This window comes from Coccinella septempunctata, chromosome 4, assembly GCF_907165205.1.
Source record: "Coccinella septempunctata chromosome 4, icCocSept1.1, whole genome shotgun sequence".
NCBI lineage: Eukaryota > Metazoa > Arthropoda > Insecta > Coleoptera > Coccinellidae > Coccinella > Coccinella septempunctata.
This window is the reverse complement of record NC_058192.1, coordinates 2,999,899-3,023,681: the sequence shown is the minus strand read 5'-3', so window position 1 is coordinate 3,023,681 and position 23,783 is coordinate 2,999,899. Positions and strand designations below refer to the sequence as shown.

Below are 23,783 nucleotides of genomic sequence, written 5' to 3'. Positions count from 1 at the left end.
GAACCTTCGAAATGTTTGTGCGAAAGGCCCTCTAAAAATGCCCCTATTGGTGTATTTCGGTTGATTTCTTAAGAATTCTAAAAAATTATCGACCAATTCTTTTCGGATAATCTTCTCGTCAGATTTCGCATAAACAGAAGGAAGTATTTAGGGGATTTTCCCTCAAGGAGTCAAATCCATTCGTATGTCTATGTTTGAGTTAACGTACTTTTACTTCGTTATCTGTGCACCCATAAATGTCACTTCAATGAAAAATGTCAAAATCAGACCAAAGACTCACAAACATCTTCAAAAACCAAACTAAAAGGATATGTTCTCTGGAATTCTCTTCCAAGAAAGATATCAATTACGATTTAGTGGACACGATACCGTTCAGTTTCTGTTCTGTAATTTGGATCGGTAAGTAAGTAAAAAAATCGAAAACTGATATTATATCTGTAATGTATCGATCGTAAATAAGCAATTTTTCAGGTACATATGATAAGCCTCCAGAAGAAATAGAACCTATCGTAGCTGCGGCAGAACTGATAAAAAGGGGACATCCGACAGTTCTTCATCTTGCGGCCAGGAATGTGAACAAGAAAACGGTGCCCAAAATCTTAGAATACGCCCGTCAAGTTGGCGTGAGAAATCTCTTGGTCATGCGAGGTGGTGAGGAATATTAATTCTCATGGTGTTTCCACCATGGCAAAAAATTTAAATAAGTTAGTTGCCTCTAAACGTACTGTAGAGGTTTTAGCAATGTGCATCTTTCAAAAATTGCAACTGAAAATTAGTATACTTTCGAATCTGTGTTCTTTTAGACAAAGAGCATAGTTAAATTTTCGAATTGTTCACAAACTCAGCATCCTTGAACAAAGAAATAATAATAGGTGACATTTAAACCAATTTGTTTTTGCTTTTGTTTGGACACCTCTAAGATTTTTCCGGTGTTTTTTCTCCCTGAGCAACAACTAAATTCGAATCTTGTGATGTTATTCAATTCATGTCATTCGTGAAACTAAGCATTATGTTCAGATAATAGACATAAGTATTCTCTATGTCTATGGTTCGGACCAGAGACTACCAGAGGGTTTGGACCAGAGACTACCAAAGAGATTACTCTATGTCTATAATTCGGACCATTGAGTTATAAATCACAACTGGTTTAGCCACTGAACATTATGTATGTGTTATATGCATTATATTCACCTTCACCTACTATTAATAATTAAATATTAACGCTCGTTAAAAGAAAATTCTGATTTTTTTCAGCTGCTCCAGGATGTCAAGAACCAGATTCAACTTATGACTTTCCTTACAGTACCGATCTGATAAAATTCATCAAAATCAAATATGGCGACTACTTCGATCTTTGTGTGCCCGGATACCCCTATAAACATCCTGAAAGTAAGACATTGGAGGAGGATATGAAATACTTGAAGCAAAAGGTGCACATTTTAAAAATGGCAAGATTAGGTATTCCCGAACCGCAAAGAGTTCTCATTTATAGAAAAATCAATCTAGAGCTTAACGACATTGACATATGTTCACGTTCACAGATAGAAGAAACTCAGCGTTACGTTCAGACAGAGAACATCAAAATTCAAAATTTTTAACGATGTCTTTCTTTTTAATTATCATACTTATTCATCTTACAGAATGACGCTGGGGCTAAATTCATTATCTCCCAAGCTGCCTTTTCCTACGAAATCTACAAGAATTTCCTGAAAAACTGCAGAAAATTCGAAATATCCATGCAAATCATACCAGGCGTGTACATGATACGATCAGTGGTCGATTTCTGCTTGTTGAAAAAACTATGCAAAGTTCCGACAAACGATCCGGTCGTTCAGTTCATCAAAGATCACAAGGGATCAGAAGATGAAATTGCTGCATATGGCATAAAAATATCTAACGAAGTAATAAGAAAAATCCTCCAGGATAAAGATTTTTGTCCACCTCATATATATACAATGAACGAGTTTGCTAGCATAAGAGATTTCATATCGAACTTGAAGCTAGAGAAATGAAGGTTATTGAAATTCTGTAATTTTTTTTTTATTTGTAATCAGAGTTTTGCTATCGGAATACATTGATGAAACACACTAATAGTTGAGCAATTGAGTACTCTCGTTGAGGTAGGAAGATTCAAATTTTGTGCAGATAAATATAATTTCATTAGGGAGAATGATGAATTCGGTACGTGTTGAAGTCCCAAAATTAAAAAAGAAGTAAAACAACCGCCTTACATTTTGTACTCTCTGTTCCTGACTTTTGACGTGTGTCACTACTGTCACTTCATCAACCCGCGAAATTTCTTTTCTGTTTATCAATTTTCAATTTGAAAATGGCGATACATATACAAAACGGAAAAAGAGGTATCAATTCGAATGCAGGACTTACAGAAAATATTCATAGTATTCCCTTCAACATCCATGCGGACTGCGATGCTGACGTTTCTAAATATTTTTATCAGTCTTCAGAAAATGAATGTAAGTATTTTTCATTCTTTTTGTAGATATGATTGTTTTTATTTAGTCAATTTACAGTAAAATATGCTTCCTTCAGAGGGTACCCCTTGATAGGAAAAGAAATAAAACTGCCAGAAGGCTACAAGGGTGTTGTTTTACATGAAACAATAAGGCCTTCCGTCGAAACACAGGACAGAAAGTTTTATATATTGCACACCTTCAACAAGTTCACCTACTGGAACTGGGGAAAAATTCCTAGCCCAAATGATGCTCTTGTTCAAGCTATTGACTGGATAGACATAGCAGAAGCAGTGAGTATATAATATATAATTCTTCGATTGTAGGTATCCGAAAGATTGTGATGAAATGTGTTCAAAGTAGAATATTTTAGATAATTTTATAAATAGGAAAAGCATTCATCTAAATCTAAGATATTTGTAGATTTACCTTTTCACGATTCCAATATGATGTCTGATATTATTTTTTTTCAATTCTAGCTACATAGTCCTATCACTGAATGACAGACGAAAACGAAATTTTAAAGGTGGAAAATGTACTCAATGATACTGGACGTTATAAGCATTGATAGTTGTGCCTTATTGTTAAATTTATCATGTTTATTTTTATCTCAGGCATCAAATAAATATTAAATATTTTATCTTACATTTTTTTTTATTGAATGGGCATATGTTTCTTACTTTCCTTGCATTATACTCCTGAATTTTTTACGTTTGTGTCTAGGAAAAAATATGTATCTATGTTTCAAGGTTTTTGTTGAAAAATTCAATCAGCATAACTTGAAAAACTTCTTTTTCAAATATACAGTAGCATCTGACTACTGATATATCCATTGATCAGAAATTTCTCATTGATTTGTGCGGAAATTGAAATTTCTCATCATGAAGTCAGCATTTCAAGAATCTGATTTACTTTCTAGGAAATGATAGGAATTAAAATCAGTATGACTTGACTAGTTGAGTGATTGTTGATCACTCACCACTGCAACGTTGCCATTATAAGTTTTTTTCCTGAAAGTTCAACAGGTTTACGAATGACATCAACAATTTCTTTATAAGGAACAATAATTTGGGATTCTTTTCACTGTCCTAGGAAAAGTAATAGTGAGGTATTGTTCATTGCTCTCAGAGTTTTCATCACATCACATATAATATAAATCAATCCATTGATTGATTTAGGACTGTTCAGTTTTCTCCTGAAAAAAATACGATCTGACAAGTAGGTACCTTCTCTCATATGATGAAAACTAGAAAGTGCCTTGTCTCGTGACGTCATTTCACATTCATCATTCATTTATTCTATTCCCATATGATCCTCTACATGACTTGAAGTGAAGTGATATTAAAAAGTGTACTTGTTCCTGCCAATATATTTTTGTCATGTGTGAAATTCAGAATAACATAAGCAATAACAATTTCGAAAAAGTGTTTCTTTGTGTTTTACGTGCGATGACTGAAGATGCTTGATAGAACATTTTTATCTTTCATCAGACTGTGATAAAGGAACTTTATATTAAATCTTTCGAAACCAAGAGAAAACAACATGGGTTTATTACTATCTAAGTTATGGAGTCTATTTGGGAACGAAGGTACCTGAATTTGTACATATATATTATAGGTTATTTCTTATTGATACCAAACTCTCAGTTATTTCTTTCCAAATATTATTTCTAATTGGAATAATGACCCTGAATTATTTATTCCATTCTTTGAAGTGGTTCTCTAGGACAGAATATTTGGAAATATATTTCTTAAAACTTGAATGTGTAATTGGTTTATTATTTGTTTCCAGAACACAAAATTGTTATTGTTGGACTTGATAATGCAGGAAAAACAACAATTTTATATCAGTTCCTGATGAATGAAGTTGTACACACTAGTCCCACAATTGGTTCAAATGTAGAAGAAGTTGTTTGGCGAAATATTCACTTCATCATGTGGGACTTGGGAGGACAGCAATCATTGAGGGCTGCATGGAGTACATATTATACAAATACTGAAGTAAGCTATTGTTCTCAACTCAGCCACTTAAAATTGAATCTTTGGAATTTGAAACATATGTTTATGTAATCACATCAAATTACATCATTGCTCCTCAGCTACTTGTTACTGAATTATTGTTTTTTCAGTTTGTGATTGTTGTGATAGACTCGACAGATAAAGAACGATTATCTATAATTAAGGAGGAACTTTACAAAATGTTAGCTAATGAGGAATTGTCTAAAGCGGGAGTTTTGATTTATGCCAATAAGCAAGACATAAAGGGCTCATTAACTGCCTCAGAAATATCCGAAGAACTGAATTTGACTTCAATAAAGCAGCAGCAATGGCACATTCAAAGTTGTTGTGCTCTCACAGGAGAAGGGTAAGTGGATCATGTTTTAATGTTTTTTAATCCTTACACAACTAGTACTTGTGTACGAGATCAGATCAAATATAATGCATATTCATTTCCATTAAAATCATCACTCTATTTATGGGTCCTTGTTTCCATACAAAATAGAATGAAGATTCTCTTTCTAAATGATTTATTCAACAATATTCAATTCTTGTTTCAGGTTGTATTCAGGTTTAGAATGGATAGCCGGAAGATTGAAGAGAAAATGACTATAGGAGTATGTGATGAGAATTTGAATAAGTCGAATTTTGTACAGAATTATGTGATTGTGGATGATTCAAATGTGAGCTTTCTCATATTGAGAAAGATAATTTCCTATGTGTCAAATGGTTCCATCAACATCATTGAAAAAAAAAAACACCGTTGCAGCAATTTATTTGAAAGAACGAATCAAGAATCTTATTCATAATTTCATTTCATTATTAGAAAATTGATAAGAAAGTATGTTGTGATCATATTTATAATATAATATACAAATAATGAAAGATGATTTCAAATAATTGTATATATTTCGTTGTTTACTATTAGAAACTATGATTGCTTTCTATACAGAAAGTTATGCGCCATCATCAAGGAATCGAGAAGAAAAGACCCCAAAGTAGCAATGTTATTAAATATTGTCCTAATTTTCGAAATTAGAAATGCTCCATAACGAAATTGGAACGCACCTAACCTATCACATATTCTGTGGTTAAAAATGACGTTACGAAGAGCGAACCACAGAATGTTAAAAACTTTGGCTCTGTGGTGCATAAGAAAACAACAACAAAATTATAAAAATTAATTCAAAATTAAGAATCGACTATTAATTATTATTACTTTTCAATAGAATTGGGAGGAACTAAAAATATGCCACTTGGACGTTGAAGAAGGTTGGTTTTATTCTTTATTGGAAAGTAGAAGGTCCAGAGTGAATTGGTTTGGCTTCTGTTTGCATTTTTTTGAATTATAGATCAGAGTATAACTAAAGTATTTTATTATTTCGTTACCATATCTATTATTACTTTGGTTGTATTCTGGTATAGTTCTAGAGCTCAAAGCTAGTTCTAGTTCTTTTTATAATGATCTTGGATGGGATAATATTTGATCGGCAGGGATATTTGTTAGACAAAAAAAATGAAGATTTGGAAGCCGATGAGTTGGCGATATACAGCTGATGTTTTTTCGTAGATGCAGTCACATCTCCAAGCTGCTTTGTTAGGTCAAACATTTTTTAATAAGTCTTCAACCGCTGAAGATGAACATAATGCTTTTCAAGAGGAAGAACATGATGAGAATGACGAATTTGATGAGGTTTTCTGATTATTCTCTATTCTGTTTTTACCTTCTCAATTTCGCATGAATTTTTTTTTACAAAAAAAAATACATTAGCATGTATAGTTTATATTCATATTCTACACTCCGTAATTCTTCAGTGAAGCAAATCTTGATGTGGGATCTCATGATTTCTATGAAAATTATATATTCAGGGCTATTTCTGTTTATATTCTTTGAATTTTTTCAAATATGAGTATGGGAGTTGTGGATTATTTGATTTTATTGTTGCTCGATTTGAAATGCATGCTTAAGCAATAGTTTAAATCGCCTTCAGAAAACTTCACCATTGAGCTTTATACTTTAGTTTACAGAATTTCTTTTTCATTCCTAGGATATAGATTGTGATAATGGACATAAATCTGGAGGGATTAAAAATGTTTGGGGCAGCAGCTCTAGGACCATCACTTTGCAAATGCTCCTAGAAGCAAAAATTCTGCAACCAGGACAAGGGGCTATGACAATAGAATATTTAGTGAGTAAAAGGATCAACTTGGAATCTCTCAGTTTGGGTTTATTTTTGTTTTTTTTTCTTAGAATTATTAAGAAGTGCAATGTTGGTCATGTATAATTCAGTGTCAGTCTAAATATCTATACAAAAAAACTTTTTAAGAAAAAAATCTCAGCCTTCAGCTAAATTTTTTTTTCACTAAACGTTAAACTTACTGAGTTATTGATTAGTATATATTATGTTTCTTCATTTCTTTGAAGACTTACTCTATCATATGTTCAATAGGGGCAAAAATTTGTTGGTGATTTATTGCAAGACGGAAAGATCAGAAGTCAAGAAACTGATATAGCTTTCGCAACACCAAGCGCTTGGGCTATTGCTTGTAAGCGTTTCATAAATCCTGATAAAAAGTCGGGTTGTGGCTGGGCTTCAGTAAAATATAAAGGAAAAAAATTGGATGCTTACAAGAACATTTGGTACAGGAAGAAGAAAGAAGAACGCGAACAAGGTAAATAAAATGTGGTGGAGAATTTGAGATGTGATTTTGAAGGAGTAATAATTCCAGAAATCTCAGAAAACGAATCCACTGAACTAAAGATTATGTCAAATTTAGTGTTCAGAATGGTCGTCAAACATAACACCATCGCCAATCGAACATTGACTCAGTAAGTTCTGAAATTTGTCTTTAAAATGAAGTGAATGAAGCTAAAACTCACTTTTTTTAAATAAATTGTTGTTTTTAGTGATGCAAATACCCTGATAGAATGTGTTCCTTTTTCCAATTTGGGCAAAATACAGCCTTTTTTAGTAACATTGTCTACAAATGCAGCTTTAGTTATAGATTTTCATAGCCATCTTACAAAAAGTGAAGTATCTGGTTATTTAGCAGGGCATTGGGATTTCAACAGTCACAGTGAGTTTAATTCTTTGTGTTAAAAGTTTTCTGATTATCAATTTCAATATTTCTCAAACAAAAGTTGCTTCAGATGTATCTTAACACTTAGCTAAGCCTAGGAGAAGAGGATTTTCTGATTGATTTCTACATAAAATTTAGATTTACAGGTGACCCATGCATTTCCATGTCGGAATACAAAAGCCGACAGAGAAAATGCCCCTCAAGTTGAAGCAGAAATATCAAAAGCAATTGAAAAAGAGAAATTACTTCTTGTTGGTTGGTATCACTCCCACCCTTTTACTGCAGCAGCCCCAACTTTAAGGGATGTGGACGCTCAGTTGGACTATCAAATAAAAATGAAAGGACAATCTGATAACAGCTACACTCCCTGCATAGGGATAATAATATGTAAGGCGATTTGAATTTAACTTGGAATTTTCTTAATTGTCCCTTTCTTCATTTGCAGCTCCGTATAACTATGAAAACAGTTCATTGGAATCGAGTATCATTGCCTACTGGGTAATTCCACCGCCAGAAGTCAAACCTAACGAATATGGACGGCCGATGCTCATGTCATACAGTGTTAGTCAAGATTCTCAAATAACTGATCATGTAAAAGAGCAGCTAACGAAATGTGCTGAGTATTACAAAAAAGAAAAAGATTTCATCAACTTCAATGAACAATTCATGGGTAATTCACTTTTCATAGATAAATTGAAAAGTACGTTGGTATCGAAGTTCCCAAGGGAAGATAAAGAAAATAATTCATGGAAGTTCATAAGGGAGTTGGTTGGGTGTAACGCTGAGGAAAATGAAAGTTTGCTTTCTATTCCCTCAGTGTCGAAACCACAGATGTTACCAACGTTAAATACCCCAGTTAGTCTGAATTCTATGATGTTGCCTCAAGATATTTCCAGCTTGTTCTATAATTCGATGAATTCAGGGAAATATACCAGCACTTCGTCTATGTTGGGACTACCGGATCCAATGGCCCACAGTACTCTGGCAGCAAATAACATGTTCCTTCAATCCAATCTGTTCAAAATGCAAGAACTTTTGAAACCCTTATCAAGTAGCAGTCCGGTTAATAAGTCTAAGGAATCGGGAAAATCTCCGTCCCCCTTGAAGATCCCCACCGACATAAAACCTTGGAAAAACGAATATCAAGTACCGGATATTTTGAATTTGAAGAGTAATTTCTTGGCCCCAGACCTGAATCTCCCCAAAGCTCCCCCAGATTATCCCTATAAGAATCACAATGATTTCAATATTCCCGATTTGAGTGGGATCAAGAACAGTATGGCAGATTTCAGTCTAGATTTGTGTAAAAATCAGAACGAGAATGAAAAGAGTAATGTTTCGAAATCTGGCGGATATTCAATGTTGGACTTGAGTCTATCGAAAACGGTCGATTCACAGCCGTCTAGTGAACACACTTTAGATTTGAGTCAGCAAAGTTTGGAGAAGAATGATGATAATGGGCCATTGAATCTAACCCAGTGAATTTTTTTTATCTGGACTTCTCGCCAATTTTTTTTATTGAATGTATTATTCATTTTATTTATATAATTTTTTACTACTTTCGATCTTGAATATATCGTCCACTGAATTTAATACGTTTTTTATTTAACATTTCCCAAAGAAACATCAGTTTGTTAAAATCGAGTTGCCTGTTATGCGCCCCCTTATACTTCGAAAATTTCAAATGTTTTTTATCCGTAAAAAAATCGCCATGCAGCCACATCTCATATTAAATATTAAACCAATAACTTTGGAGTTAATCCTTGACGTAAATCCACATTTCTCCAGTAGATTTCTTTATTTCATCTAAAAAAAAATTACATCTAAAAAGGGATATCGGGATACTTTAACATCAAAAGAATTGGAATAGAAAATTTATTTACAAAAAAATGCATCACAAATCCTAACTACCAATGAATACTTAAAAGTTCAATGTCCAATATAATTTCAGCAGAATTGAAGAGAGACAATTTTTACAACTTTACTGTGTGAATAGTGAACAGAAAGAAATGATCATCCTACCAAGAACGAAATGGGTACATCAAGAAAATAAATAAAAAGAAAGATTTTATGACATGAATAATATATACAAACATCACATATTCATCACTTACACATTCCTATAATAACATATATCCATCCCAATTGAATTAAAAAGTGAAATTCAAGAATATTTCCTTTATCTCCTGAACCAATGTCTATTTAACATCTTTTATGACTGCGGGCCTTTACAGAATAAGTTTTGCAATCAATAGATGATAAAACTATTGAGAAATGCAAAGTTTGAGTAATTATACTGATATTAAATTCGATTTTGGTATTCAATCTTACTGTTTGTATGTTATCCCAACTATTGTCGGTCAACTGGAAATGGGAAATATAAATGAAAAAGAGTATGTACATCATGATTTTTTAAATAAAATCATTTTGAAATGTCTTTCATACTACGTTTTCACATTCAGTACTGAATGTATTACAAACTTACGTGAAATCGAATCAAAATTATACATATAAAAGTATGAATTGCCTTAGGACAAATCGAACTACTACTTCAGATATTTACAATTTTTTATTTTTATTAAAAATAATCTACCAGACTAGTTCACCATATTATAAGAGTTTGAATGGAATGAAGTTATCCCAGAATATGATTCAACTTGTTTTAAAAAAGGTCTTTCCTACCATTAATCATCATCGAATTAATGCATTAAAAAAAAACACAATTTTTGCAAAATCTAAAATTAATGCAAAACATAATTTTATGACAAAATCCACTAAATTTCGAATTCTACACATTTACTCTATATTCACAAGGAGTAAACAAAAAACTGACAAATTGAATTCTCACGAGCAACTATATTACAAAATATGAACATAATTCAAAAGAAAATCACATCATTTCAGACTTTTATGATACACCAACAAATTTTAGCTCACCTTCATGGCAAAAAAGGCCTTCTCTTGAGGTTATCTAAGACTGATCCAAAGTCCTGAAAAAAAAAAACAAATTAAGTAATTTCACACAGTCACAATCAGAAAAACTTACAGTTGTAGTGTTAAATTCTTCCTCGTTATCATCAGGATCAACAGGTTCTGAATTCTCTGAAAAAAAAGGAAACTTGAGTAGGAGATGAAAAAAGTTCCAACATCATAAGAAATAGGCTGAGAATTTAACGCCAACATGGCTATAAGGCTGTGGTCCGTATATACACTTTGGTTTCTTCTGGTTAGTAAGTGGGCATATGTCGAATTCCTGACAATTCGGTTCAATATCTTTAACTGCTCTGGTAACTTTCGGTTACCAAATGTGAATAAACAGACTATACGTTAAATAAAATGAAAGGACTGGTAGAGAATATACTCTATGTTTTACTCTGAATCTAGATCTGACTAAGGAGAACAAGCTCTATGGTTTGCTTTAAATCCAGATTAAAACCATAGAGAATATACTGTTTTCCTCTGAATCTAGATCTGAACCACAGAGAAAAAGCTCTATTGTTTGGTCTAAATCCAGATTTAAACCATAGAGAACATACTCCCTGCCTTACTTTGGATCTAGATATAAACCATAGAGAATATAGTCTATGGTTTACTCTCTGACAGATATATTACAGTTATGGTCTTTCTTCCAAATATCTTATTCGAAATGGCAATCTCACCGTTTTCAACTTCAACTTTTGGCTCCTTCAGACCATTGGATACTTTCAGCTCTTCACTGGATCCTTGATTGGAAGTAGCAGTGTCCGGCTCGTCATTATTTTCAATTGGTTCTTCTTTCAATGGAATCGGCCTAATAGGGAACATAGACTCAGAGGGTTCGGGTAAAAATTGGGTAATGAATTCCGGTTCTTTTTTAACAACTGCCTCTAAGGGCACGTCTTGGGTTTCAGTGGTTTCTACGGATGGCTTAGAAGTTTGATCAGGTACTTTGGTTTCTTCAGGAGTATTCTGCAGATCGGGGTTGAATTGCTCTTCGGTTTTCTCAACTTGGCAGTCCTCAAATTCTTCGTAACTGTAATCGTATGGTTCACTTTTCACTAAACTAGGATCGAAATTGGAAAATTCTGAACAATCACTGGTAGTTCTTTGATCGCAATTAATGGGATTGGGGGAATGACTTGGTGACGAACTACGTGGATCATAACTGGTAGAGGGACTGTATGTATCACATTCTTCATGTTCAGTATGTTGAGAGCTCTCTGAATAATCTGTGGACACTTTTTCACTGGACAAGTCTTCTTCTTTCTTTTTTTCCACTTGGGTTTCTTTCGAGGAGTGATGACCTTTGGCTTCTCCAGGCATGCCAACCGTACCATGCAGTCTTCTAAATCTAACTATCATACTTTTGGAGTGGAGGTCAGCATAATGGGTGGTTTTGAAGGCTTCTATTGAGTCTTGTACATTCTTGAATGAAACAAATGCATACCTGAAAACAAGAGGACTATACATCGTAATTCTATTAATTAATATCCATTTTTTATAATAGGCTTAAGAATTTAATATTCATCAGTGAATATTACCAACTCAAATATCATCCTCACCTTGTATATCTCATTTTTTTGGCAAAACCAATATCAATTCGCTTATTCTTAGGGAAAAACGTCACCATATCTTCTTTTGTTACTTCTTGTGCTAAGTTACCGACATATAAAGTTAACGGATCTATATCTTCAGGGCCAACATTCTGTTCGTCTTCCCTATCTTTTTTGTATTCAGCAGATAAGTATCCTTGGCCAAACTCAATTTTGTTGAGTTGTTCTATAACCTTGGTAGGATTTGCACCTTCCTACACAAAAAAAATTATGGTAAGATGTATATGTTCAAATTTTTGTGGGGCTTTAATAACTTACTGTAAGAGTTACGAAACAAAACCTTGGATTCGATGGCTGCTGAAAATAAACAGTTTCTATTGAGGGGTGAAACTTTGAAACAATGTCTCTGTTGAGTTCTTGATCTGGGAATTTTATTTTCAGAGAATGATTTTTGAAAAGTTTATTGTAATCTCTCTCAACATTGATAGCCATTTGTGCTTCCTCATCCGTCCATGCTCTTTTAGCAGGAACAGACTAAAAAAAAAATAAGGATAAGGACAGATTTTAGTGTGGAAAAGGTGCATAATTTTCACCATTGCAAGGAAAGAAAGAATATGTTCCACATTTCTACTTATACACAAAAAACTATTTGGAAACGCAAAAGTTGGTTGAGGTGAGGTTACCTGTGATAAAGGTTTTTTCCTCTTCCTCGATCTCTGACCTTCTTCTATATTTTTGTTATTTTTCAATTCAGCATTTGGATCCCTTGAGTACCTAGAATCTACACTGGAAGGGTTCCGAGCATACATATCATTATATTTGTTCAAATTATCGTAAGTTTCATTTCTCTGATCCATTCGGCCATCATATCTTGGCCTTTTGAAGCTACTTTTTTGGGACTGTGACCAGCCTTGATTACTAGTATATTGATCTGATTTATATCTGTAAAAACACAGGAAATAGAAGGAAGAAAATGATTAGAAGAAAACTAATTAAACATTCCAATAGTCAATTAGTCATTGTAAATGTTAAAAGAACAATAGAGAGATAATGTTGAACTTAATGTCAATAATATAATAGTATGTCAATGAATAGAATATGTATAAAAGTTAAACAAGATTCAAGAATCATATTAGTTGAAATATACTGGGTGTTTCACGCAAAGTCACTTAAACTCCACCAGCTATTCATTCAATATTATATTGTAAATAGCAAAAAAACAGCAAGATGCTATAAATGAAATATGAATCATTTGATATTAGGCAATTGTTATATTGAAGGAAGCAACAATTTGCATCAATTCTTCACAAATTAAGCATTACTTTTATTCATAAAAGCTAAATTTAATCTAGTACTGATGTGAATGTCGATTCATACTCAGACACACAATTGAATTTTACCTTCGAAATTGCCTGTTATCGTTCCCTAGATACTGCACATTATCAATAGAACTGCTTCCATAATAACTCGAGCTATCTGTACTGGATGCTGGACTCATACTCGGAGAAGAAACTGTGCTATTTCTCACATACCCTAGGTTCAATGTATTTGTTACATTTCCTGTAGTCAAGCCATTAAAAACAGGTGGTGGTGGACGAGAAAAGTCTACCGACCAACTAGTCCAGCTCTGAATGGTTGTTGGAGGAGGTGGAGGCGGTGGTTGTACAACCGGTGGATTTTCCGTAGGAAGCGGAGGATTGATCTAAAAAAAAATATTTTTTGTGTGCTGGATAATTTTAAAGGATTTTTCAATATATTTACATTTGGTATATAATTCGGAGGTGGCGGCGGAGGATATCTAAATGCGAAATTTTTCTGATCCATGATGAATAAAAATCATGTGTTTCTGCTTGAGTTCAGTGAAGATGTTCTTTGTTAGTCACTTTCGTCGCCTCATAATTTAGACAACGCTTAAATTACACCAATTTGTGCATAACAACTTCCATAACCTGTAACCTGTATTCAGATTCGGAAACTTTCAGCTGTGACCACAGAACGACAGACGAAAGAACACTGACTTGGAGACCATAGACACAGACTTCTTTCAAACTAGTTTTTTGGTCACTTATCAAAAAGTGAAAGACGTCTTGGTCTCAACAGAGATATAAATATATCTCTGGTTCTCAAACAGAGATCTTGGTCTCAAACAGAGACTCTGGTCTCAAATGATGATGCTGTTAGATTTGGGCGTTCGATATCCAAGAAAAATTCGAAATAACTATTTACAATGTATAGGATAACTTGTACTATGCTTTTGCATGGATATTGAATGTCTACAATTAGTTTGATTGGAATTTTTTATTTCAAAGAATAGTACTATTATAAATAAGAATGAATATGTAAGCATGTTTCGAAATAATCGAGAATATAATTCATTTATCACATCTATACTGCTTTCCTCTTCATAGCTTTTCTAATATAGGCATTCATGAAAAATTTGCTGAACATAAAGAGAAAACTCGCATACATAATTGAAGAAAGAATTACATTACACATAGTCACTTGACAGTCAATATTTCTAATAAAAAATCCATAAATGGTTAGATTGATGATACAACCAATTATCATTTGAATTATTTGGAGTCCTGTAAGCATCATTGCGAATTGTTTGGGAGGTTTGTACTTCATCGCACTCAGAGCAAAATAGGTGTACATAATCGAGTGCACAATAAAGTTCATCACTGAAAACCATCTTGTTGTTGAAGAGAATTCTATATAACTGTACCAGGTATATAACAAGCCCACAATATGATGGTACACATGTAGAAAAGTAAGAGGCCGTTTTTTAAGTACCAAAAAAATTGTATCTCCTAATTCCATGAATTTACTGAGTACGAACAGGAACATCCAAGTACCAGTCACTCTATTTGTAGCAACGTAGGAAGAATCACATATAGATTCGTAAAATCCAGTTTCGGTGAGCGTTCGGAAAAGTTCAGGAAATGTTCTGAACGTTCCAATGATGCTGAAAGCTGCCAAAGTTGTGTTCCATGCCGCCAGAAATTTGTCTATATTCAGCCTATCTCTGTTCTCCATTAGGTGCTTCAGTTCAAAAATAACGAAAAGATAAACACCAACATAAAATATCGAATAATTCCATTGTTCGCTCAGCCACGTCTTTGCTAATTCATTATCGAATTGTCTTTCGAACTTAAAGAAAAAACTGTTAATCAACGACATATCTCAGTTCACGAAATTGCAAGAGCAAGAGTGTCAGTCTTCGGTGAACCGTAAACTTATTATGAGTATGAGGACAGGAGACAGGTAACAATTCCGAGGGAAATGTAAAATTTTCCCAGAACTTTGGGAAATCAGCGCAAAAAAATCTGTTGTGAAATTTCACATGGAACTAAAAAAATTAATGATGGCTGGCTACACAAAATTAATATAAGTATAGAGTGCGTGGATATGATAATGAGAATTGAAAATATGGAAGTGATAAAAAACTTTCATAATTCTCATACCTTGAGAATATAGTTTAAATGTGTGTTTTTGGTTATTAAGTAAGTGTCTGAGGATGAAAAATTCCTATTGCCTCCAAAATAGTCAACTTTTCGCTAGGAAAGTGCGAAATCAACGAAAAAATATTTTTTCGAGAAAAATCTGAAATGGTGGAAGGGTACATCTATTCAAATCGCACAATAATTATTGTTCGCCCTCCGACCAGTATCGTATATTTGTGATTTGACTGACTCATTTCATATCATCAAGGGCAAAAAATCAGCAATAATATTTAAAAATTTGAGCAGTAAAAAAATTGTGTGTAGATATTTGTAACTACACCACAATCCTTGCTTTGTATCGATATTTTTCATTGAAATTTATACATAAAAACTAGAGACAAACTCTCTATTTTTCTTTGTGTTAGAATGTATGAATTTTTTAAATGGTTTTCTTCACCTTTATGAGATTTTAATTTGTGGCGACTAAGAGTTATTATTATTTTCCTTCATATTAAATTTTCGACTAATGCCTAAGCTTCAAAGCGTAGGGCATGGTTATTATAATTTGTACGTAGAATTGTCTCTCAGGTATGATCATTATTGAAGTTCAAATTCCGTACGAAAATAAAAATAACATTTTTATTAATTTTCAAAGTTTTATTCAGAGATACATTGGATGGCGAGGTTCTTTCTGATCTGAGTCTATTCATCTTGAGTGCATTAAATCTTAAAATAAAACGTCATGTTACAATTCTAAATTCATTTAGATTTCTTAGAAGTGGCCGCCAAATGATCATAACCTTTAACGTTTTTTTCTTCCACTTTGTTATTGGATAGATAGGCCTTATAAAAGAAACGAGAGAATAAAACAAAGAAACTCATATACATAACTGTGGAAAAACGAATATTCCAAATGGAGATACCACATTCAATACCTTGTTGTATTAGGTAAAAGGCGTAGATGTTCACCGAAAAGGCTATGACCATTTGTAGGATTTGCAGTGTAGTTATAATCATTGATATCTGCTTCGGTAGCTTGAATTTCAAACATCGAAGAGCGTAATAAGAGTACATTAACGAATGAACAAAAAAGTTCATGATGACGAACCAACGAGAAGTAGATATTAATTCAGAGTAGCTAACCCAACTGTACACGAGAGCTATCATATGATGATACCAATGGAGGAAGATCAGCGGATGTTTTCTCAAAACTACAAAAACTGTGTCCAGCAGCTCCCAACTTTTGCTTAGCACGAATAAATACACCCATACTCGAGTCACTTCGTCTGTGGCAATAAACGACTGGTCGCAGATGGAATGGTGGATACCATGAAAACTCAAAGAACGCCTAAGCTCGGGAAATGTTCTGATGGTACCTATTATGCTGAAGCTAGCTAAGAAAATGTTCCAGATCACTGCAGGTATCATCATTTTGTAGGGTGGCCGATTCTGCATGAACTTCTTCAATGAGAATATCACCATCAAATAGACAACATTGAAGTAGAACGTGTCGGTCCAATGTTCTTTTATCCATGAATGTGCTTTTTTTTCATCAAATTCCGCTTCGAAATCGAATACGAAGGAATCGTTCGATTTTTCCATAATTCAATATACTCGCACTATCACGATACTATATTATCTGGCTTCAACGTTTGAACTGACAAAATTGTTCATTTTATCAAACTCGCACCATGTAACTCAGCAAAAATGCAAATTATTACCATTGTCATTATATACAAAGCGACCATGGAATTATATGTTTTTTTTTATTCTCCATAGCCAAGACAATAAATTAATATCTTGCTGAGACTTTCTCAAAGTAATTAAGACAAAACACAATTCTGGAATATACCAGGGTTGATCAAAGTTCAATCAGCTCAATTTCAGTAAGAAAATTTCAGTTTACAGCTTAAAGAATCTATAACTCCCCTGTGAACTATTTGATCTTCAGTAATTCCATTAATCTTTTTTAGATATTTTCCATTCTTCAGCCCTCATGGATATGCGGAATTTATAATTTGTTATTTGGAATTTATAGGTTTTCGGAGGTGAACTGAAAAAATGTTTTGATTTTTTCCGAAAGTTTGCATCCAAAAGTTCGCACTATTGGTATTGGTTGCTAGTGATGGACTATGTAGCTTCTAGTGGGCTCTATTTTGTCTTTGCACAACAATAAATTTAAACACTCAACAGTCATGCTATATGCAGAGACAAACTCTCTGATATATGTAAGTTTGTCAAAAATATGGATATCATTGTACCAAAGATATTAATGTGTAATATCTTTGCATTGTACGATGTGTTGTCGTCCAACTCTCCTTACACTATAGTAGTATTTTGGGTTGCCTGAACCGAATGTTGCAGCGTTTTTTCCACCATTCTCCATTCTTTACAACAGTATTTTGGGTTGCCTGAGTCAATTATTGACCGAATTACCAAATCTTTTCTCTGTAATTCCAATAATCAAAAGCGATTTTCACCATTTTCATTCAGAATTGTAGATTCCGTCCAACTAATGAAATACACCGTCAAAACTTTCCTTGAAATCAACCGGCACATCCTTCAAAGTTCATATATTCGATTTGAGACTTTGAAATAGAGTAGTAAATCGAAAAAAATATACGGTTTACAAATGAAAAACTATAGTAATTTGACTGGCTAGAAAGATATTCAGAAATCATTTGAAATATAAACTAACTATGGTGTAAGACATTTTCCAGCCGCAAATGAATCACATGGGTAAAGAAATATGTTATTCCGAATTAATGAACCCATACGAAAAATACGATGAAAGTAAAACCCAGAAAAGATCATGTAAAATCGTTTTATGCCTCATTTCGAACGTATATTATCAGAAAATGAAATGCAGGAATATTCCACGGATTATTTTGATGTAAAATGCATTGTGTCGACATTACAAGTGTTTATAATAGGATGTTGAACAGTTTCATTTTCATAAGTAAGTAATGGAAATCTTTTCAGAATTCATCCACAGCGAATTTTGATGTAGGCAGGCATAATCCTGAAGGTCAAAATGCTGTCTATGCAGGAAGATATTTCGAAACCTATTCTATTTTTCAAAGAACTTAATCATTAGGTATGTCTTTCGAAGACCGGTTTATGAGAAGTCACAAATTTGAATTGAAGACAACTAGGTAATGTCTTTTGACGTAGGTTACAAAACTCGATCCAAACTTTTAATATTCATCTCCTTTGACAATGAGGTTGTAGCTATTTAATACTCATCACTAGAGACCGAATAATATGCAAAATAAAAAGTTTGAAATATATTGAAATATCATCTTAAATGCATATAAATATATATAGGTATATGAAAAGTGACAAAATATGCTTGTATAATATATTTAGGTAATTTATTTTGTTTATTCTTTCAATTCATAATTAAATTGTCGACAATAACTCAACCATTGTTAGGAACTGTTTCCAAGGTTGGTACCTACTGAAGATAAATTTTCGGCCTTTCAAAATTTTATCACATTCGAAAAAAACTTTTACCCACCCACTGAAGTGTAAAGCAACTGGACTGTTGTGTTGGTTTCTCTATTGTTGGTGCCTAAAGTTGACACACTATATATTCTCATTATCATTAATGAAACTATTCGTTGGATCCAAAATTCAAGGCCTGATAAGTTTCTTGAAATGGTTTCAAACTCTTCATAACTTTAAATTGATCTGGTTTTACTGAATTGATTCAGAAAATTTCAATACTCTGGTACGTGGGAAGAGTTCTTATCACAACAGTGTTTTCACTGTTTACAATAACAGAAAAAATAATTGAATTCATGTATCATCAAAAGAATTTAGGTGACATAGGTAATGTAAGTGCATAATATTCGGTCTTTTCTCCAACTACGTGAACAAAATGACGTGAAAATCATGAAAATGGCAATCTTTCGATAAGGTTACATATCGTGAAAAATGGATGCTTTGATAAGATAATGTATGCAGCTTAAAATAAACTTATCAGTATAATATCATAGGAGAATAATATGTTTACATTAGGATTACTGGCTCTATCTCCAAATTAGACTGAAATAATTAAGAAAACATCAAAAAATATGTAAAGGGTAGTTGATGATTAGTTTTTTCCATATATGGAAAACCAGTGGAGCTGACTGAAATTTTTTATGTGATTTTCTTTTTTCTTGATGCTTCCTTCAGCTACAAATGATATAGCCAACCAGATTTTTGTCCGCTAACTAGTATTCGACTCAGTTTGACAGTTGAGAATTGAGGAATAAATTTTAAAAAAATCTGGTTTTTGCACTTGGTGCATTTAGAATTTTGTGATAATGTACGATACGAGTTTGTTCCTGTTAGTTCGATGCTCTTGTGTCATAGATTTATCTTTAATAGGAATAGGAAAATTTTCCCATATCACAAAGGCTTTGGAGGTGATCTTTGTGTTAAACTTTCAGTCTTTTCACTACATGCTAGCGGTAGAGAAGTATCAATTTCTAAACTGATTGAATAGGGCATCTTTTGCCTGTGGTTCTGAGACAAAAAGGTAAAATTAAGTATACCTAATTCGAACTCATTATACACCCAAGAACCTCTGAATCCCACTGAATAAGACCACCTATTGAATGTCGTCTCATTTTGATCAGAAAGCAAATTTTGATAAGAGAAACTGTAACCTTTGCAGAACCGTATTCATATCCCATATTTTATGGACATTTGTTTATCTGGGATTGTTGTAACTTGAACAATCCAAGTTACTTATTTGCTGATGTTATCTTGAACTTGCGGATCTTCAAGATACACAAATGTATCCATTGTGAACAAATAGTAAACAAGTTGTTTTCTATAGGATTTTCGAATAGACGACTGAGTTAACCTTTTGACGAAAATTTTTCAACTTATTTAGAAATTTTGAGTATGTATAATTTATTGGATATTGTCCTTCGCCTCGAAAATTTGAACGATCAGGTGATCCTTTAGAATATGTATCACATTAAGATCTACAATGATTTCTCTGAGAGATACGCGTGTCGAATATTGACCTTTGAGAAATTCCCAAAAAGATAGGGTCACTAAAAAATTCGTCCAGACCAAACGGTTGCGCCGAAATGGATGAATTTCTCAGATTTATTAATAGATAGTGTTGCTCTTTCCGAATATGTACCACATTCAGATCTACGGTAATTTTCCTGGAAGATAAGCGACTCGAAAGTTGACCATCGAAAAATTCCCAAAATGATGGGGTCGGTTATAAATCACAGAATTTCAAATATGAAATTATGCACGCTGTATAGTATGGATTGAAAAATGGCAGGTGATTATTGAAAAAATAAACTTCATAAATAATGAGCCACCATGGAAAGCCCGCATCGATTTAAAAGGCGATGTTCTCAACATAACGGATTGAAAGTGAGAGTGATCTTTGAACTGTGGCGTGAGGAATTCCCTTAAGCTGCGAAAACTGAAATTGACACAACCTTTGTATCCTCACACTTTCATACGTGATATCCATCAACGAGAAATGAATCAGAACTACCTATGCCTACATCTTTCAAAAATGTATCGTGTGTACCTAGTGATTATATGAGCACCAGACAAAGTATCAGGTTCAACAACTCTACAAATGAGTTATATCACGACAATTCCTGATGATCTTCGAAATCTCGTTCCACACAATCAGGTTGGCCCTGAGTTGTTGGAAAAATTATGACGAATACGTAAATGTCTCTCGATTTTCATGAATTACCCATTCTGGTTCCGCAGAAGTTATTGAGAAAATTGTGCATATTCTGTTTGGAATCACGAAAAGGAGTAGCAAATGGAAAATATCTCCCATTTGTATTCACAAACTTCGAAATTTCATCACTTGAAAACCAATTGAGCTAAACTTGAGCAGTAAAGGGTTGAAATGGCTTTAAAAAATTTCGATATCAATCATTCACTTTTGCTCTTTCCAACACGATCATATTCTGAATATATAGTAACAAAAGTATAGTGGGCATTAATGGTCAATAGTCAATTAATCAGTTACAAGGTTATTCGTTTATTAATCCTTTTGACCTATTAAGACATTTCGATAGAATCAATTTGATTGCTATTATTGGACTTATTACTCGCATTAGAATCGTTATTTGTTGGAGCACTATACAAATCTTGTGCTCTTATTTAGTTTTCAACTGTTTTATCCGCAACCACAATAAAAAGGCGAATAATTATTGATTTTGTTGCCAAACGGACTTGCATTTCATAAAGATTGATAAGTCGATGAACAAAAAATGAACAGGATCAAAAAGAGATAGGATGTTTTCATATTTGCTTTCAGTTCAGACTCGTTTCACAATATAGGATCTAGGTACACTGCAATTTTCTCAATATATCTGTGAACATCGTTTTTTAATGTTCTACACGAATTGTTACACAATTCTTCGATCACAAATCCTGTGAGAGAATGCATGGTACGGATACCATCTTCACGTGAAAAACTACAAAAAGATATGTAAATTTCCAGTGAGTTGTTCTCTCACTCGTACCTATAAGTAATATTCAGTCATTTATGCGTTTCTAAATTTTTTTAGAGATGATATATATGCGTGCCCCAAAAAAGCTGTGATATTTGAAGCCAATTTATTTCTGGAAATACGATATGAAATACAAAATACATTCATCATACGTCTAAGACTTTCGAAAGGGTTGTCTGAAAACCAATCAGGATGTGAAAGATTTGCTTATCTACTCCTCATATGGACCCATTATATTCGCACAAGTGTCAATGTAGCTCTCTATCACTCCATATCATACGATATTAAGTAATACAACATATGACTCATAAATTCCAGCAGAATAATTAATACCCATCCACTGAATCTTTCGATGAAGCTCAAAGTCAAATCAACTAATCTGAAGGATTTTCGAAATTATTCTGATGGTCTCTTAATTAGTGAACTCATTGTCTCTTTATGCTGGTCTATATCAGAAGTTAGTTCACGCATTTTCTTTGTTCCACTGTCAGAGCATTCTACAAATGGTAATAATGAGACATAACTTTTATGATTGAAGAAGATTAAATATTTCGATGGATTCTAAAAGAAAAATCAAACAAAAACTGGAGGGAGAATCCTAAATGGCGAAAAAAATAGAAATACAACGGATTTCTCATGTTTTATAAATGGAAAATTTGAAATAATTTCATGGTCTACAAAAACACTTATTCGACTCCTAAATAATTCCACTTCCCATTAACGAAAATGAGAATTGAATCGCATGAGTTATTGTAATTCAAATACCTACCATAAATACGTGATCATGTATTGTTGAGTGTATTTCCACAATAACAAAACAATTATTGGAATTTTACATGGCTATTTTATCCATGTCTATCAGAAAATACATATCTATTTCATCGCTTTTGATAACAGGGTGCATATTCTTCGATGTAATCATCACTTTCGTGCTTAACAGCCTCAACATTTTTACCGGTAAATTCTTCCAATTCCATTTGACCGCCTCAGATATCAGAATATCCGTTTTCAGATAAGAATAATATCGAAAAGACTTATTTTATCTCAAATCCTGGAGTTGTGAAATTGCTGATTGAACTTAGAAGATGAGAGTTGATGTTTTGTCTTCTCATTATAGGTTTTCAATTAGTAGATTTTATTCGTTACTATGTTTCATTCAACATCTATACATGTATTAAAAAAATCGTTTTTTTAACTGTTGAAAGTGTAAAAATCTATGTCATGGGAAAATATAACTTTTGGGGAATTTATAAATCTATATAACTGTATTTTACCAATATCCTCTTAATCAATTTCACCATAATATAATATCCTTATAACAAGGACAACAAGCCGTTTTCGTAGATATTCAACATAAATTATCCATATCCAGTTAACCATGAATTTTGGCAAATTGAAGTTTCAAAGAATGTATTTTGGAATTAACAAGTGATTTTCAAAGAATGATGATAGAAATTTTTCTTTTTAAATCAATATCACAGCACGACATACTGTAATAGCAACTGATCAATACTTTTGTCTCATTAATACCAATAATTAATATTTAGTATTGCAAGTTAATTACGCTAAAGTGAAGATCAAAACATCTCAATGGTAAAGGCGCTAGCGGTAAAAATATATTAATATTCAACGGCATCAATTTCTCTTATTTATTGATGCATGAACATTAGTATCCTGTTGGGTTAATCATGAGACATATCAAAATATGAACTGAAAAACTGAAAGTTTTCTTAATAGATTTATTTAATCAACATACATA

At 33.0% G+C, this 23,783-nt stretch overlaps 7 protein-coding genes across 9 annotated transcripts; 4 read left to right on the top strand and 3 right to left on the bottom strand.

Moving 5' to 3' along the window:
• Nucleotides 1-243: 243 nt before the first annotated feature.
• On the top strand, nucleotides 244-2,091 carry LOC123311610 (probable methylenetetrahydrofolate reductase). Its single transcript, XM_044895663.1, has 4 exons — nucleotides 244-399; nucleotides 472-651; nucleotides 1,255-1,430; nucleotides 1,641-2,091. Exons 1-4 carry the CDS (start codon nucleotides 255-257, stop codon nucleotides 2,010-2,012), a joined length of 873 nt encoding a protein of 290 aa, XP_044751598.1. The 5' UTR covers nucleotides 244-254; the 3' UTR covers nucleotides 2,013-2,091.
• A 164-nt stretch (nucleotides 2,092-2,255) lies between these two features.
• Nucleotides 2,256-3,116, top strand: LOC123312097 (ribonuclease H2 subunit C). Its single transcript, XM_044896326.1, has 3 exons — nucleotides 2,256-2,474; nucleotides 2,532-2,764; nucleotides 2,951-3,116. The coding sequence occupies exons 1-3, from the start codon at nucleotides 2,330-2,332 to the stop codon at nucleotides 2,972-2,974; spliced, it is 402 nt and encodes a 133-aa protein (XP_044752261.1). The 5' UTR covers nucleotides 2,256-2,329; the 3' UTR covers nucleotides 2,975-3,116.
• A 609-nt stretch (nucleotides 3,117-3,725) lies between these two features.
• LOC123312096 (ADP-ribosylation factor-like protein 5A) lies at nucleotides 3,726-5,368 on the top strand. Its single transcript, XM_044896325.1, has 4 exons — nucleotides 3,726-4,059; nucleotides 4,263-4,471; nucleotides 4,600-4,835; nucleotides 5,029-5,368. Exons 1-4 carry the CDS (start codon nucleotides 4,014-4,016, stop codon nucleotides 5,075-5,077), a joined length of 540 nt encoding a protein of 179 aa, XP_044752260.1. The 5' UTR covers nucleotides 3,726-4,013; the 3' UTR covers nucleotides 5,078-5,368.
• Nucleotides 5,369-5,583: 215 nt separating this feature from the next.
• LOC123311925 (MPN domain-containing protein-like) lies at nucleotides 5,584-9,142 on the top strand. Of its 3 annotated transcripts, none has more exons than XM_044896056.1 (8): nucleotides 5,592-5,740; nucleotides 6,039-6,161; nucleotides 6,517-6,657; nucleotides 6,919-7,141; nucleotides 7,184-7,298; nucleotides 7,377-7,546; nucleotides 7,688-7,936; nucleotides 7,995-9,142. In XM_044896056.1, exons 2-8 carry the CDS (start codon nucleotides 6,039-6,041, stop codon nucleotides 9,029-9,031), a joined length of 2,058 nt encoding a protein of 685 aa, XP_044751991.1. In that variant the 5' UTR covers nucleotides 5,592-5,740; the 3' UTR covers nucleotides 9,032-9,142. The 3 variants fall into 3 exon arrangements, with proteins under 3 accessions (XP_044751993.1, XP_044751991.1, XP_044751992.1); XM_044896057.1 differs by having other exon boundaries at nucleotides 5,593-5,740; nucleotides 7,199-7,298; XM_044896058.1 differs by lacking the exon at nucleotides 6,039-6,161 and having other exon boundaries at nucleotides 5,584-5,740.
• Nucleotides 9,143-9,410: 268 nt separating this feature from the next.
• On the bottom strand, nucleotides 9,411-14,029 carry LOC123311859. The gene is made up of 9 exons (XM_044895962.1): nucleotides 13,843-14,029; nucleotides 13,482-13,783; nucleotides 12,765-13,023; nucleotides 12,400-12,615; nucleotides 12,091-12,335; nucleotides 11,209-11,975; nucleotides 10,596-10,651; nucleotides 10,487-10,539; nucleotides 9,411-9,913 (listed from the first exon to the last, which is right to left on the bottom strand). Exons 1-8 carry the CDS (start codon nucleotides 13,903-13,905, stop codon nucleotides 10,489-10,491), a joined length of 1,959 nt encoding a protein of 652 aa, XP_044751897.1. The 5' UTR covers nucleotides 13,906-14,029; the 3' UTR covers nucleotides 9,411-9,913; nucleotides 10,487-10,488.
• A 350-nt stretch (nucleotides 14,030-14,379) lies between these two features.
• Nucleotides 14,380-15,311, bottom strand: LOC123312037 (elongation of very long chain fatty acids protein 6-like). The gene has a single exon (XM_044896213.1). The coding sequence runs from the start codon at nucleotides 15,259-15,261 to the stop codon at nucleotides 14,467-14,469; it is 795 nt and encodes a 264-aa protein (XP_044752148.1). The 5' UTR covers nucleotides 15,262-15,311; the 3' UTR covers nucleotides 14,380-14,466.
• A 933-nt stretch (nucleotides 15,312-16,244) lies between these two features.
• Nucleotides 16,245-17,168, bottom strand: LOC123311388 (elongation of very long chain fatty acids protein 6-like). Its single transcript, XM_044895289.1, has one exon. It carries the CDS (start codon nucleotides 17,124-17,126, stop codon nucleotides 16,284-16,286), a length of 843 nt encoding a protein of 280 aa, XP_044751224.1. The 5' UTR covers nucleotides 17,127-17,168; the 3' UTR covers nucleotides 16,245-16,283.
• Between the last annotated feature and the right edge of the window lie 6,615 nt (nucleotides 17,169-23,783).

What these genes read in the sequence shown, in the direction of transcription:
- LOC123311610 (XM_044895663.1), top strand. Translation starts at nt 255, where the DNA reads ATGTCAAAATCAGACCAAAGACTCACAAACATCTTCAAAAACCAAACT. An exon ending in CTGTTCTGTAATTTGGATCG is followed by an intron (nt 400 to 471) that starts GTAAGTAAGTAA and finishes GCAATTTTTCAG; the next exon opens with GTACATATGATAAGCCTCCA. An exon ending in TGAAATACTTGAAGCAAAAG is followed by an intron (nt 1,431 to 1,640) that starts GTGCACATTTTA and finishes TTCATCTTACAG; the next exon opens with AATGACGCTGGGGCTAAATT.
- LOC123312097 (XM_044896326.1), top strand. Translation starts at nt 2,330, where the DNA reads ATGGCGATACATATACAAAACGGAAAAAGAGGTATCAATTCGAATGCA. An exon ending in TCAGTCTTCAGAAAATGAAT is followed by an intron (nt 2,475 to 2,531) that starts GTAAGTATTTTT and finishes GTCAATTTACAG; the next exon opens with TAAAATATGCTTCCTTCAGA. An exon ending in GGATAGACATAGCAGAAGCA is followed by an intron (nt 2,765 to 2,950) that starts GTGAGTATATAA and finishes TTTCAATTCTAG; the next exon opens with CTACATAGTCCTATCACTGA.
- LOC123312096 (XM_044896325.1), top strand. Translation starts at nt 4,014, where the DNA reads ATGGGTTTATTACTATCTAAGTTATGGAGTCTATTTGGGAACGAAG. An exon ending in CATATTATACAAATACTGAA is followed by an intron (nt 4,472 to 4,599) that starts GTAAGCTATTGT and finishes TTGTTTTTTCAG; the next exon opens with TTTGTGATTGTTGTGATAGA. An exon ending in TGTGCTCTCACAGGAGAAGG is followed by an intron (nt 4,836 to 5,028) that starts GTAAGTGGATCA and finishes TTCTTGTTTCAG; the next exon opens with GTTGTATTCAGGTTTAGAAT.
- LOC123311925 (XM_044896056.1), top strand. Translation starts at nt 6,039, where the DNA reads ATGCAGTCACATCTCCAAGCTGCTTTGTTAGGTCAAACATTTTTTAAT. An exon ending in TTGGGATTTCAACAGTCACA is followed by an intron (nt 7,547 to 7,687) that starts GTGAGTTTAATT and finishes CATAAAATTTAG; the next exon opens with ATTTACAGGTGACCCATGCA. An exon ending in CTGCATAGGGATAATAATAT is followed by an intron (nt 7,937 to 7,994) that starts GTAAGGCGATTT and finishes CTTCATTTGCAG; the next exon opens with CTCCGTATAACTATGAAAAC.
- LOC123311859 (XM_044895962.1), bottom strand. Translation starts at nt 13,905, where the DNA reads ATGGATCAGAAAAATTTCGCATTTAGATATCCTCCGCCGCCACCTCCG. An exon ending in GATAACAGGCAATTTCGAAG is followed by an intron (nt 13,024 to 13,481) that starts GTAAAATTCAAT and finishes GTGTTTTTACAG; the next exon opens with ATATAAATCAGATCAATATA. An exon ending in AAAAAAATGAGATATACAAG is followed by an intron (nt 11,976 to 12,090) that starts GTGAGGATGATA and finishes TCTTGTTTTCAG; the next exon opens with GTATGCATTTGTTTCATTCA.
- LOC123312037 (XM_044896213.1), bottom strand. Translation starts at nt 15,261, where the DNA reads ATGTCGTTGATTAACAGTTTTTTCTTTAAGTTCGAAAGACAATTCGAT.
- LOC123311388 (XM_044895289.1), bottom strand. Translation starts at nt 17,126, where the DNA reads ATGGAAAAATCGAACGATTCCTTCGTATTCGATTTCGAAGCGGAATTT.